Source organism: Topomyia yanbarensis, chromosome 3, assembly GCF_030247195.1.
Source record: "Topomyia yanbarensis strain Yona2022 chromosome 3, ASM3024719v1, whole genome shotgun sequence".
In the NCBI taxonomy this organism is placed as follows: domain Eukaryota; kingdom Metazoa; phylum Arthropoda; class Insecta; order Diptera; family Culicidae; genus Topomyia; species Topomyia yanbarensis.
This window is the reverse complement of record NC_080672.1, coordinates 420,871,124-420,885,467: the sequence shown is the minus strand read 5'-3', so window position 1 is coordinate 420,885,467 and position 14,344 is coordinate 420,871,124. Positions and strand designations below refer to the sequence as shown.

The following is a 14,344-nucleotide window of genomic DNA, read 5'->3' as shown; positions in this document are numbered from 1 at the left end:
TGCTTAATTTCGTTTACTACCGTCTCACCACTGCCATGTCCGTAACGTCGATGGTAGAAATCTACGAGAAGTTCAGTGACTGGATGTTTTTTAGGAAGAAATGCAGGAAACTTTGCAGAGTACGGTGCGCACGTGGCGACACCTATGCGCCCCTCCATCCTTAATATTCCATTCTGATCCACAAATGCAGAAACTCCATCTAATTTGCTGGCGTATCCTGGTTTCACAATACCACCTGGATTCTGTTGTTGATTCCTTTCGATAGCAGCTAGCTCTTCAGAATATGCTTCCATTTGAACCCAACGCCAAAGACATGCTTCTGCTTTCTGCAGCTCTTCTTGGGATAAAATTCCCGTGTTGATGGAGTTTTTGCCCTGGGACATTTTCCTACTGTTTTCGATGAAGCGGTAAACAAAGGCCGCTGACCGAAGTAGTCTCTCCCATTTAGAGAATCGTTTATAATCCATTGGTGGTTCGAATGCCTGCCTATGATGAACAACGACAGGGCGCAGTTCTTCAGTCGTGCCTGGTGGTGGTAAATTATTTGCTGGCCATTCTACTTCATATCCGTTCAAGAATTCTGGGGCTCGGAACCAACGATTTTCTTTACGGAAACTTGGTCCAGTACCCCATTTCGTAGCCTCATCCGCTACATTTAAACGTGTTGGAAGCCATCTCCACTCATCTAAGCTCGTCACGTTAAGAATCTCACTGACTCTGAATGCTACGAATTTGGGATATCGTCGTGTATCAGAACGAATCCACGAAAGCACTGTACTCGAATCGCTCCACATTACTCGAAGTCTAATTGGAATTTTGTGACTATCTTGTATAGTTTTAGCCATACGTGCCCCAAGAACCGCTGCTTGTAATTCGAGACGAGGAATCGTCATTGGCTTCAGCGGAGCAACCTTTGTCTTAGAAGCCACCAGAGCACAACGAACTCGACCGCAATCAACGATACGGAAATAGGCTACGCTAGCATATGCACTTTCGCTTGCGTCCACGAACACGTGGAGTTCTAACGTGTCTAAGCTATCCGCACTGTATCCTGGAAAGTAGCAGCGAGGAATCTTAACCTCGCAAAGTCTGCCAAGTACTTGAACCCATTTTTTCCAACGCGAGAAAATCTCATCAGGAACCTTTTCATCCCATCCTACCTTCGATCGCCATATATCCTGAATTAGGCACTTGCCATGTACTACAAAGGGGGCGACGAAACCCAGAGGATCGAATATGCTCATTACGACACGTAAGACTTCTCGCTTCGTTGGTTTCCTGGAGTCGTCCAACAATGGCTGGATATCGTCTCGAAACTTGACAGCAAACGTGAATACATCTTCATTTGGTAACCAAATCATACCCAATACTCTCTCAGCTCCCGTCGTTTTGTCCAGAGTAAAACATTTTGACGCTTCCGAACCGCAGTCCCCGATCTGTTTAATGACCGCATCCGAATTAGATAACCAGTTTCGAATATGGAATCCACCTTTCGCGTGTACGGTTTTCACTTCTAACGCCAAGCGAATCGCTTCTTCTTCAGTATCTACACTGTCCAAATAGTCGTCCACGTAGTGGTTGTCAATTATGGCCATGGCAGCTTGCGGGTGTACATCTTTCCACTCTTCAGCATTCCGATTTTTGACATAATGCGCGGAGCATGGCGAGCATGTTGAACCAAAGGTTGCCACATCCATCACGTACTCCTGTATTGGTTGTGTTGAATCATCCCGCCACAAAAATCGTTGCGCTTGTCGGTCCTGAGGACGAATAACTATTTGATGGAACATCTCCTTTATATCACCAGTTATAGCAATTTGACGTTGTCGGAAACCGTATAAAACCGTTGGTAGCGATGCGAGGAGATCAGGCCCCTTCAACAGCATAGAGTTAAGTGAAATGCCATCAACTTTTGCTGCTGCGTCCCACACTACTCGAACTTTGCCTGGTTTGTTTGGGTTCAAAACGATTCCTAATGGAAGATACCAAACTGTCCTGGGGTCAGAGTTGGCCAATTCTTCCTTTGTCACTATATGTGCATAACCGTTGTTTCGATAATCGTTGATCTGCTGCTTGACGTTTGCGTATAGATCTGGTTGCCTTTCTAGCCTTCGTTCCAAACATTTTAAACGTCGCTCTGCCATTGACCGACTGTGAGGAAATTCAATGTAGTCGCATTTCCATAGTAAACCCGTTTCAAACCTTCCGGTACCCAAGCGCTTAGTTGTCTCTTGTAGAATCTTCCGAGCTCGTTGATCATCCTCTGCTTCAATCATTGGGATGCCAGTAACACCAAGATTCTCTACGTTAAAAAACTCGTTCACTGCATCATGCAATTCTTGGTCACGTGACCGAGCGCAAATGTGAAGATTAGTGTTTTGTGGAGTTTCTTGTGCACGTACATCCTGTATAGATCCGAAAATGGTCCATCCCAGTCTTGTTTTGGCTGCAACTGGCTCGTTGAGATGCCCTTCCCGTTTTTTCAGTGTGACAATTAGCCTGGCGTTATCCAGCCCTATCAATATACCAGGAGCGCCCTCCTTAAAACTCTGCACAGGCAGATCCCTGATATATGGGAATCTTCCTGCTAACTCATCAAATTGTAGCGACTGTCTGGGTAACTCAAGGCTCTCAACTGTCCGTACATTATTTAACACGTGACGTTGGTTGCCATTGGACGCAGAGATTTCCAAACTAATCAATTTGGATTCTTTTTCCATCCGTTTTACGTTGCTCGTCCATTGCAAGCAGAGTGGCTCTGCCTCGCCTTCAATCCCCAACTGATTCGCTATATGCTTTTCTACTAGTGTCAAGGAAGATCCGTCATCTAGAAAAGCCAAAGTTTCAAACTTGCCCTTTTTCCCATATAACGTTACTGGGATTACACGAAACAAAGTTGAACGAGGCAGTTGATGATGAACAGACACTGTTTCAGGGCCTTTCGAATGTTCTCCAATGATAGCCGACATATCAGGTTTCCCGGGATGCAAAAGACTGTTGTGACGTACACCGCACCCATCCTTTCCACAAACTGGCGCTTTGCAAGGCCATTTTCCATGAGCTACTAAGCACCTACGACAAAGATACAATTGTTCTACAAGCTTCCACCGGTTGTCCAAGCTGCTCTCTTTGAAATTCCTACAATCTTTTACCTTGTGTCCATCTTTCTTACAAACAGGACAAGGCTTTGGCGAGTCAATAAACTTTTCAGCATTGCTCTCGTTTCGCTCGAAGTCGCACTTGCTCAATTCGTTTTCTGCTGAATGAGTATTGAGGAAACCCCTCTCTTTGTTCTTGGGTTTCTCTTGCTTCGAAACCGTCTCGTTATAGGGTGTTATTTGGCATACCGCCGATACAAGTGATGCCATATAGTCCCCGAAAACGCCAACGTCCACGGATCGAACTTGTTGTTGGTGCACTGCCCAATTAAGTTTATTAACGGTGGGAAGCTTATCCACTAGCTCTTGCAACAAAATTGGGTTCGACAAATATGCATCCATCCCCATCGACCGTAAGTGACCGCATAGATTTTGCACTACAAGACCGAAATTTATGAGGCTTTCTAATTTATCGGCTCTTGGTGGAGGAGTAGAACGGACTTTGTCAAGGAGACATTTTACAATCAATTCTGGCCGTCCATATAGTGTTTGGAGCGTCGTGATGATTTGCGTGACGAACGATGGGTGAAGGAGACAGCTGCGAACCGCCTCTAAAGCGTTACCCTTCAAACATCTTTGAAGTCTCATAAGATTTTCTGCTTCTGAATAGCCGCACATTTGCGTTGAGTTTAGGTAGCTACTGTAAAACAGTGGCCAGTCAACCGGGTCGCCGAAGAAAATAGGGAGGTCTTTTGGGACGACGTGTCTTGCAGCAAGTTGTTGTGCGTTTGGTTCACATATGTGTACCGATGGGCTTATAGCATGTGTATGTGAGGCCAAAGGCGAAGAAATGGATTCAGTGTAGCACGGGACGCTCGTTAGAGTGGAGAACGTTGAACCCTTATTATCGGGGTGCACCAGCAGTGAAGTGTTAGAGTTTGCCTGGTTCGTTGGTGCGAAGGAATGTTGTCGCTGGGGAATAGTAACTGGTGTAGAGTTCCCTACAGGGTTTCCCATTGACATATCGGGTCCTAGAGATGGAAAGGCTACATGCGGGCGAGGTTGTAAGTACCCTGCGCCGTAAGGAAATTTACTGTTTACGCTACCCGCTTGTGGGAGCGGCGGTGCCAAATGTCTGCTTTCAGTTCTAGATAAAATTGGCTGAACTTGCGAGGGTGACTGTAACTGGTTCAATTGTTGCTGCAGATCTTGTACCTGTTTCTCGAGCTGCTTAACAATAGTTTTTTCGTTGGGGGGAGATTACGACATCTTTACTCACAGCCGATTTTTTTTGTTGCTCTGTGAGGGGAGAAATTTGTTGATTTGTCAGCATTGACACTGAAGTTGGCTGCTGAGGACTGGAATAGAGCGATTGTTTGTGGTTTCCGTAGGGTACTAATTGCTGATTTAGTGTACCGTATTGCTTGTTTGCATCCCCCGAAGCATGATTAGATTGAGCGTTGTGTGGACTGGAAGTGAATGGCTTCGTGTTTACACCGTTGTTAACTGCAGCGGTCCTTTTGGGTATTGTACCCGTATTCGCTGTGAGACCAGTTGGGTGTTTTGCTTTACTGATGCCGGTACTCATAGTCGACTTTTCCTGGGTGTGTAACCACTGTTGGACTTTGCTAGTAATACTTCGGTTGCTACGATGACTCCTCTCACTTATGTTGTCTTCAACATCTATTAACTCCGCATGCAGTAGCTCATACTTCTTCCCGACGAATTCCTTATTTAGCTCAGATTTGTCTTCAAGTAACTTCTGTTTTATTGCTTTCTCTTCTTCTAGTCGTTGTAAGTCGAGTTGGATTCTCATCGAGATTCTCGACTTTTCAGATCTCCCTGAGTGTGTGCTTGCTGGAGTACTGCGATAAACACAGATAACGCATACAAAACTGGTATCTTTTATCCCTTCGTCCACTCCAGCACAAGTGAAGTGAAACCATTGGTCACACCGGTCGCATTGAACCATCATGTTATCCGCAATATCCGATTCGTGGCAAGCTGGACATTTGTCCCCGATTAACTGTTCCTCCAACGACAGTGTTCGTACAGCACTCAGTTTTTTTGGTTTTAATTTCGGCGACATATTATTACCGTAAAATTCTTGAAGATTTGTTACGGACGGAATCGTTTTCAGACGATCTTTAGTCAAACTCGTCGTTTATCAGAGCAAGCTGCAAGCTATAATATTTTAATTCATTAGTTCTTAAGCTAGGTTACAAAATGTTAGGTTAACTTACAATTTTAGTCTTTTACGACCTGATTTCCGTCTTTTGTAACAATCTGTGTGGTTTTGTTGAATCTAGGTTATATAATCTGTTATATTGTGATTTTAGATTAATATTTAAACATGTTTTACTTACAATTAATTGATAAATTTAACTAGTGGCGCCAATTGCACGTAAGTGTGGCTTCTGTTCAAAGTATGAATACTGCCAAATACTTAGCTTTAATTAAATAAATCGATCATATGAAATCTTAATTTTACCTTTAAATTCACTGTTCACCGTATAGGATAGTTGACAAATTAGGTAACAATTTAGAAAAATATATTCGCTGTTGTAAATTTGATATGCTCATCGCCTTAATTGTGATTGACGTTGGTTTAATTCAGTCTGTCATTCCCCATTTGACGGTTCTGCGGCCAGTGGCAAAGATATGGCTGGGCCGTAATCAAGACGTATACTCGAGAGGTGGCAATCATCGCGAACAGTAACAGTTTCAAACAACCTTGCCCGTCGTACTTAACCAAAAGTTCTAAGTTTGTATCAAAAACCATTCCTGCAAGACAGTTTTGTATGATTTATGACATGTATTAAATTAGCTATGGTAATTGGCCACAGCAGTACCACCAAATTTGTGATTTCAATATATGGGAATTGCGAAATCGTCCCCGGGCTACAACGCCCTTTTTAGTCAATGGTTACAGTTTATTTTAACTGCAAGCAATCTATCATAAATCAATTTGATTGTTACTAAACTTCCACTAAAGCAGGTACAACCTCTTTGTTGCATTTGACCAACTTAACAGTACCCGCTTAAAGTTTCTTTGGGGTACAAATGTACCCCACAAAACCGTTTACGTTAATGTTTTGTCATGTTTACATAATTCCGAAAACATTATTATATCTTGTTTTAAAAGCAAAACATCGATACATAGTAAGCGAAAAACTTGTGTAAAATTGTATGTTTTAGAATAAAACTATCCAATTTAATTATAAAATTCAATAAAAATTAGGCATATGAGCGATTTTAGTTCTGGGGTACGAATGTATCCCACGAAACCGTTTACTTAGGGTTAATGGCCAATTATTATTCAATATGTAGCACAAAAGTACCGCCATTAAGTGCACTCGCCACACCCACTGTTCGATTTCTCGCGACTGTCAAAACGAGCAATCAGGAGCCGATCAATAGATTGGTTTTTATTGTTTCTACTTCCCGTAGATTTCTACTCGCTTTACTTTAGATACTATTTGCTGTACGCTTTAGCTGAGTTTTACGCGTTTACCCTGACCGCGGCCTACGTAACGGTTTTAAAGTACCTGTCGAAATTAATATTTTAAAACAAAGTTGAACCAATATTTTCCGATAAATTCCTGTTGACTTGATTTATTACTAATTATCATGCAAAATAAATCGCAAAGAAATTTTAGATGTGAAACACATATTGTTGAATGCTCTCTCATGAATGTTCTTTAATTCATAACATAATTCAGTCAGTTTGCGAATCTGAAGAGACAGAATTTTATACAAGAATGAAAAAATAATATATTTGGGCACCAGAAAATACGACGAATTCTAGCGATTTAAAGGTGCTACCATTTGGTACGGTTATATGTGTCTTCCATTCGTATCACGCAGTATAAAAAGAGTCTGGGTTTTGTGTATAGACAGCGTCAAGAAATGGTTGGGTTGTTTTGTTAAAAACCCGAACCCGACCCGACCCCGACATTTTCTAATTTGAAAAACCTGAACCCGACCCGAGCCCGAAAGTTCAAAATTTTAAAAACCCGGACCCAACCCGAGCCCGAGAATTTCAATTTTGAAAACCCGGAACCCGAACCCGAAAAGCTTCAATTTATAGAACCCGAACCTGACCCGAAACCCGTCGAGTTCGGGTCGGGTCCGGGTTTCGGGTCTAAAAACCCGAACCCGACCATCTCTAGTAAATATATGTATAAAACTACCCTAAAATTTTGGTTTGATTTTAAACATTATAAGAAAATTGACATGACATTTTCGGTGTCGCAATAATTTCGTGTTCGCCCTTTAGGTACTCTCACCTACTTTTACTCATTTTTGACCAGGTACGGTTTTTGTCAGAAACGCGTCAAATCTACTCATTTGTTGAATAACCGTACCTGGTCAAAATGTGTAAAAATAGGTGAGAGTAGTCGGAGAGATGTCGGATGGAGATGACCTACTTCGATCAGACATTATTTTGAGCTTCAAACAAATTTTACTCTTTTTTCAGTAAAAGCATTTTAGTTGCAATGAGTAGCTGAGGATAACCGTGTACACGTTTATTTGTAGTTACTAATTACAACCAAAAACACTTATTCACAAATGAGTAAAATTTGCTATCTTCATCTGACATCAGTACTATAATATAATCATTCAAAATTGGTCGGTGTTAAGTCAGAATGGACTGAGTCACAAAACATTAAAAAATGAGATAATGATAGCTCTGGATATAGAGTTTCTTCAGATTCATTCGACTTTTGCTAGATTTGAAATATGTAACAATAAGCAAGAATCATGGCGAAAAACATTTTTAAATTATAATGTAAAGGATGCTGCGATTCAACCTTTAAACTCGTTTTTCTCGAAATCAATAAATTGTCACTTAGTCACTTAGTCCGGTCTGACTTAACACCAACGAATTGTTACTCGAATATCTACTTCTATTGAATTACGAGGAACCGGATATTTTTTCATTTGATTTTAAAAAACAATAAATTAATGAATTCTACTACAAATATTTTTGTTTCAAATATGCTAATTTTTGCTACGTGTGCAACAATTGATTTCAAAAATTGTGTAGAGGAAAGTGGTCGGTTGCCGGCACCCCTACGTAACTTTTTGACAGAAAGCAGACATGGACATTCTGATAAATTTTATTTGTGTGTTATATTAGTATGATCTTTTTGTGCCGATTGCTGAAACAAACAGACTCGAATGTTCTGTTCTACAACCAATATATTTTTTGAACAAGTGAAACCCTACTTAAAAGTTTTTTTGATTGTTTGATTAGTGTTATAGAAAGAAGTGATCGAACAAGTATGCGCATTGAATATTTACGATGTAATGATCGCCACAATTTTTTTTGTTCAGTTTTCAAAAAGGTTCCTAAAATTGGTTATCGGCACCCAAACATGGTCGGTTGTCGGCACCATATTTTTGTGGCAAATGCTGAGTTCTCAATAACCTAATCAATATGGGTATTTTGGCACGGGCTTTACGAATAGATACCAGAGATCGATCTTTGGCTCCTTTCTGAAAACCAGGAAGGCTACTTCCTGGTAATAACAATTGTGATTTTATAATAGTTTTATAGCCATCGATAAAACTTAGATTGCACTTGTAGCGTGCTGTAAAACATCAATTGTTACTTGGGAGTTTACCCTGTAGCCCCCTTCCCTTTTTACGAATCACCCGTGATTCGTAGTTATTCTGCCTAACCTCGACCCTCATTAACAGAAGGCAAAGATTAAGCCCGTACGATATTAAGCCTGTTCTAATGACCCTGCCACTTCTAGTTTTCCAATCTGTTTACTTCACATCCTTGCTCTCACTTGAGTACTATGGCTCTAAGTTTCATAACTTTCCCTACCCAGTAATCTCTAGCTAATTGAATGTCGTTAAAACGTAAAAAAGAAAATGTGACTAAAATAGTCGAAATAAAAAAGGAAAAAATTACAATTAACATTATTAAACCATCGGTTGTTGTGCAGTGCACTGAGTGCCCTACGTTCTGAAATTCAGGCGAAATCATCTTAGTGCCCAAATGTAGACAACGACGCGACTGTCGGAGGGTTGATGAAAGAAGAATCTCTATGTCCAATAGAGTGGGACGTGGTTAAATAAAAAAAAAAGAAATTTTGCTCGGAGTAACTTTTTGGGTCCCATTAAGCTCCCAGAACAACTCTGCAAATTTTTAGCTCGATCGATGAAACTATATTTTTGCGCCCACGGTTTAAAGTTTACATCGGATTTCGTATTGGAAAATTGTCTTTTGCAAATTAATTCTTCCAAGAGTCGCCCGTTATCTCCTGATTTTTATAGGAAATTTGTCAACGAAACAAAGTCAAGAAGACCGCGAAACAATCTGATGCTTGTGGAAAAAGTTATTAAGCAAAAACCGATTGATGCCTTGAAGATTGATGAAAATTTCTTTTTTCATAGCATCACTGCTGCTGACGGACGAATTATACACAAAATTTTTAGCTTTCTCTTATTATGTACAAAAGAAGCCTTAATTTATCCATCAAAACTCTTGCGAAGAGGCCAAACAGTATAGATAAATGATTTAGACACATTAAGAGAAGATTAAAACAAAATTGCGTATAATTGGACAACCAACAGCAGTGGTGCTAGAAAAAATGAATATTTTATCAATCGTCAGAGCATCAATCGGTTTCTGCTTAATAACTTTTTTCTCAAGCGTCAGATCGTTTCGTGGTTTTCGAGACTTTGTTTCTTTGCTAAATTTTCTATAAAAACCACATAACGATTTATTTTTAGGAAGTAATGGGCGACTCCTGGAGGAATTATTTTGTGAACGGTAATTTTCCCATACAAAATCCCATGTAAACTTTAAACAGTGGGCGCAAAAATATAGTTTCACCGATCGAGCTAAAAATTTGCACAGTTGCTCTAGGAATCAAATGGTACCAAAAAAGTTGCTCGGAGCTGGAATCTAATTTTTGTCACACTCTAATGACGATCAATATTTCTAGTAATCTATAAAAATGTAAGATTGTAAAATATTCAAGCAATGTCCCGTCGGTGTAAGGATACACGAATCCAACTGCATAGATGCTAATAAATCTTACATTCTGTACTAAACCGAACGAATATTTTACATTTTTCCCCCAGATAAAGTCAAGAACGTGGCCAACGTAACCTTGCTGATGCTGATGTTTCTGGCCGTGTACTCGCACTACATGGTTAGCGATCCGTTCGAACGATGTGGACCAGCTCTGGTGTTCACCTTCATGCTTATCGGCCGGCTAGTGATATGGTACCAGGTAGGCTATAAAAAATTCATCACGAACACCACCCGTAGTGAACTAATCAACTTCCTTTCAGGCCAGTAGACGGGAGACGCTACTTGCTGCGGAGAAAATCACCAACAATGGTATCAAGCAGGATTAAGCAGCAGGACATTTGTAATCTCTGATCTCATCCACAAACGAAACAAGCAGCAAACTAATGCACAGACTTTTGATAAGTTATTTCCTCCGCATTGTACTGTACTTATGCAAATGAAGCGAATTGTGTTTCTCGTGACGACGTACATACACACTCCACCTTTCCCCTATGTCAATGAGGATCGATGTGGACCTTTCTCGACGATCCGAGTGGAGCTGGAACATTCTGCGGTTCACATATTGATCCATTTACTTTGTATTTGACCACGTTGAGGACATCATCAAATGAATCAAATCGAACAACTGAACTCAACAAAATTAGAAAAAAAAAAAACGGAATCTACATCCAATCGCATCAGAAAGTTTGTTTATAGTCAAATGTGTTCATTATTGTCAGAAAACCGGACATCTCTAGTCAGTTGTATTATCATTTCTTGTTTTCTGTACCTAAATCGTATACTGGTGATGCTAGCGAACGAATATCTTTTTCATTTATTTGCAGCCAACGCAACGTAACGGCAAATAAATTTCAAAATCTTAACTCTATCCTTTTTCGACGATAAGCTTAAAAGACTTCAGCAAAGCGTTTCATTTAATGCAGACTGCGCAGTACGCAACTAAGAACATTTATCAAGTGTATAAGAAAAATCACATTGCAAAGTAACTAAATACACTGCACTTTTTTCAAGTAGTAAAATAAGAGCATTGAAACTCGGTTCTAGAAAAACAGCCACAAAATCGATTTATAATTACTGCAAGGAGAAGTCTGCATTCGAATAAAAACCGACGAGCAGCAAATGAAAATACTTACCCGTTTTAAAATAAGCAAGAGAAGAAAAGACAAATTTTATCCAAAATTCAATGCACCATCGTTGTTTGAAACTACGTAAGCAAGCAAAACATTGTCAATAAAAAAATGTAGAAGCGCACTGAAACTACTACCATAATGTTTCCAATAGTTTAACAGACAAGAAGGTAAAAGCAAATAGCAGAGCAACTGATAAACAAGCGAAATTATGCAACAACAACAACAACCATAGTCAAACCATATTACAAGTTTATACGAAAAATAGACCAATAAAGGCAAATACGAATGAACACATTTTGGTTTTTAATACTTCAGCCCATATTGAGGTAGGTACATGATATGGGGTTTGGGATCGCTTCCCAACCCCCATACATTTTTAACACGAAAAATGAGCGAATAGGCCTAGGGATACCATCTCTATAACACGGTGCCACAAAATAAAAACATGAATGTACTTTTGAAGTGATCTGTTAAACGTTGTAGGTCTGATCAAATACAACACAAAAACACGTTTGATCAATTTTATAGGCTTTCAAAATCTTGATTTATAGCAAAAAAAAACTATTTTTCAGGCTCTAGAACTTTAATTTGGTGTCATTTTTCAACCGGATTTCAATTTTTTTGTTCTGAAAAAAACCGAAATGACCTTTCCAACGGTGTGTTTCGTTGTGTTCTTTTGATGAAAATACTATGCAGTTTTGGGACAGCAATGTATTTTTTGCGATTCTTTCATGGAAAATGTGAAAATATCTTAACATTTTCATTAAAACGCGTCTTTTAAAAGTTGTAATTTAAGGGGACGGCCTCATATAAAATGTTCAAAAAAATCTATTTTTTAGCTCGATTGCGAATACATTCAAAAGTGTGTGAGGGAACTTTGAAGTTGAAATGGACAAAATAACGAAAGATATAATTCTAGAATCTCGTACTGCGCGACAATGCCTGACTAACCCCTTAAGAGTTCATGCGAGCAAGTTTCTAATTTGGAAAAAAGATGGGTGGGTAATGTTTGGGACATAACCGAAGGAAAGTAGAATACACTTGTTAATTCGAATGCTGTAATTTTTACTATCTTCTGCATGGTTGCATTAAAATCAGTTATTTCGGTATTTCTAGTAGAAATTCAAATGTAATGATACCCGTACATTATTACTGGGAATATATATGTTTGCATTACATTCACATAAATCATGCGATCACGAACCAGTGCTAATCAAATCGTCAATCGCATCCGCACTACCGCTTGCTAGCGTAAAACGAACCAAAGAGCGCACTTCAATGTGTACTCGAGTATACAACGCAGTGAACTTTGGAGCGCGAGCCGCACATAATTTAAAGAACAAGAGAGCGGGGTGCTCTCACGCCCAACCACCCCATCACCAACGCAAAGAAAAGAGCGTTCTGCTTTTTTTGTGGTATGTGATCATTGTATGCATGAAACTGGCACGCCTGTGCATCATTGGAATGATTGCTGGCGCCAGTCATGGAATACGCATATTGCCCACAGAGTTTGATCTGGCATACATCGTTTGCTTACTACGAGGTCAGAAAGCATACTAACGATTTTTATGTGATCTGTTTTTATACGTATGTCGCATTTCATTGGATGACAAAGGGGCAGTCCCAGCAACGCTCGCTGCTTGGTAGAATTGTACGGGCCAATGATGGAGTGGATAATTACTACTTTCACACAATCCATTAATTCCATTCTTTCTAGTAATTGTACATAATTCGGAATTAGACACAAAATTGTTGTACATATTTACGATGAGATAGCTCAAAAATCTTATTTTTTCATTCAGTACAACGGCAGATATTCACGTTCATAAACTCGGGCCGATTTTTTTAAACGGGCCTCTATATTGAAACGTTAGAAGTATTCTACTTGAAAAATTATAACTCTGGTCTCGGAAATCTTAGATACTAGCAGAGATGCCAGATACTTTTTATAAATGTCTGCAATAATAATTTTACAAATCTGGGAAGAACAAAAAAATGCAGGAAAGCTAGTGTAACCAAAAGCCTTTATATCCAAAAATCTGTAAATATCTGCAACCAAACTAAAAAATCTGCAACCAAACTACAAAATCTGCAAATATCTGCGCCATCGAAAAAATCTGCAGCTTAAAGACAAGTCTGCAAATTTGCAGACTTTTGCAAATCTGGCATCTCTGGATACTAGCAGGAATTTCCACATAGGACACAAGACATTGTGTTCCGACGATGGTCTTCCACAATTTTAATATTATTTGTCAGGGCTGAAAAACACTATGGATGAGCGTTTTTGGGGATCAAAATGTGCTATCCTTTCGATCGGATTAACCTTTGCTCGGCACCAGGTATTGAATTTAACGCTTGTCAAGTCCGAAACAAAGGCAAAGACTTATTGGCATTGTTTTCATATACAGCGCAAATTCGTTAGTTGGGTCACGACTGCGCCCCAACTAGCGAATCGTATCCATTAATTGGGGCAACTGACAAAAATTACCCAAGGGAAACGCTGATTTTTTGTTTTCTTTCATAAAAAACAAACAGAAATATATTACAATTCACAAAAGTTGGCTGTTTCCTTCCAGTTTAAAGTTGTTTTTTTTGTGACAAAGTACATACCAATTTTTTGTATTTTGTTTCAGCAAATATTTTGCCAAAACTTTTCAGCAAAACTGGAATTGCTAAGAGTTCAGCTTTGCAATTTTTGTTTCGCTGATTTTCAGTAAAGCCCATTATTTTGACGAAAATCAGCAAATCTATAGAATTTGATCACTGAAACAATCAGTGAAAGAATGGCAATTTTGCTGAGTTCCAGCAAATCAAACTGACAGTTCAGCAAATTTTGACAATTTTGAATTGCTGTAATTTCAGCGAATTTTTTTTTACTGGAAGTATTGCTGATATTCCAGCAAGGCAAAATTCAGCAAAATTTTGCTGATATTTGGCAATCATAATTTAGTGTGTATGTCATTAGTGTTCTTTTTGCCATCAATTATTTTTTGATAAATTCCTTCACATAAAACAGGAAATGGATACACCGTCGGGAAAAAGCCGATAAAGCACAAACA

General features: G+C 39.4%; 1 protein-coding gene across 1 annotated transcript in view; it reads left to right on the top strand.

Annotated features, from left to right (window-relative positions):
- The window catches only part of LOC131689235 (novel acetylcholine receptor chaperone), a 44,058-nt gene extending 32,483 nt beyond the window's left edge, over window positions 1-11,575 (top strand). The window contains exons 3-4 of the mRNA XM_058974184.1: window positions 10,203-10,354; window positions 10,416-11,575. Of these exons, the coding sequence (XP_058830167.1) occupies window positions 10,203-10,354; window positions 10,416-10,481 (218 nt within the window). The 3' untranslated portion in view covers window positions 10,482-11,575. The remainder of the gene's footprint in view (window positions 1-10,202; window positions 10,355-10,415) is intronic.
- Window positions 11,576-14,344: the final 2,769 nt, after the last annotated feature.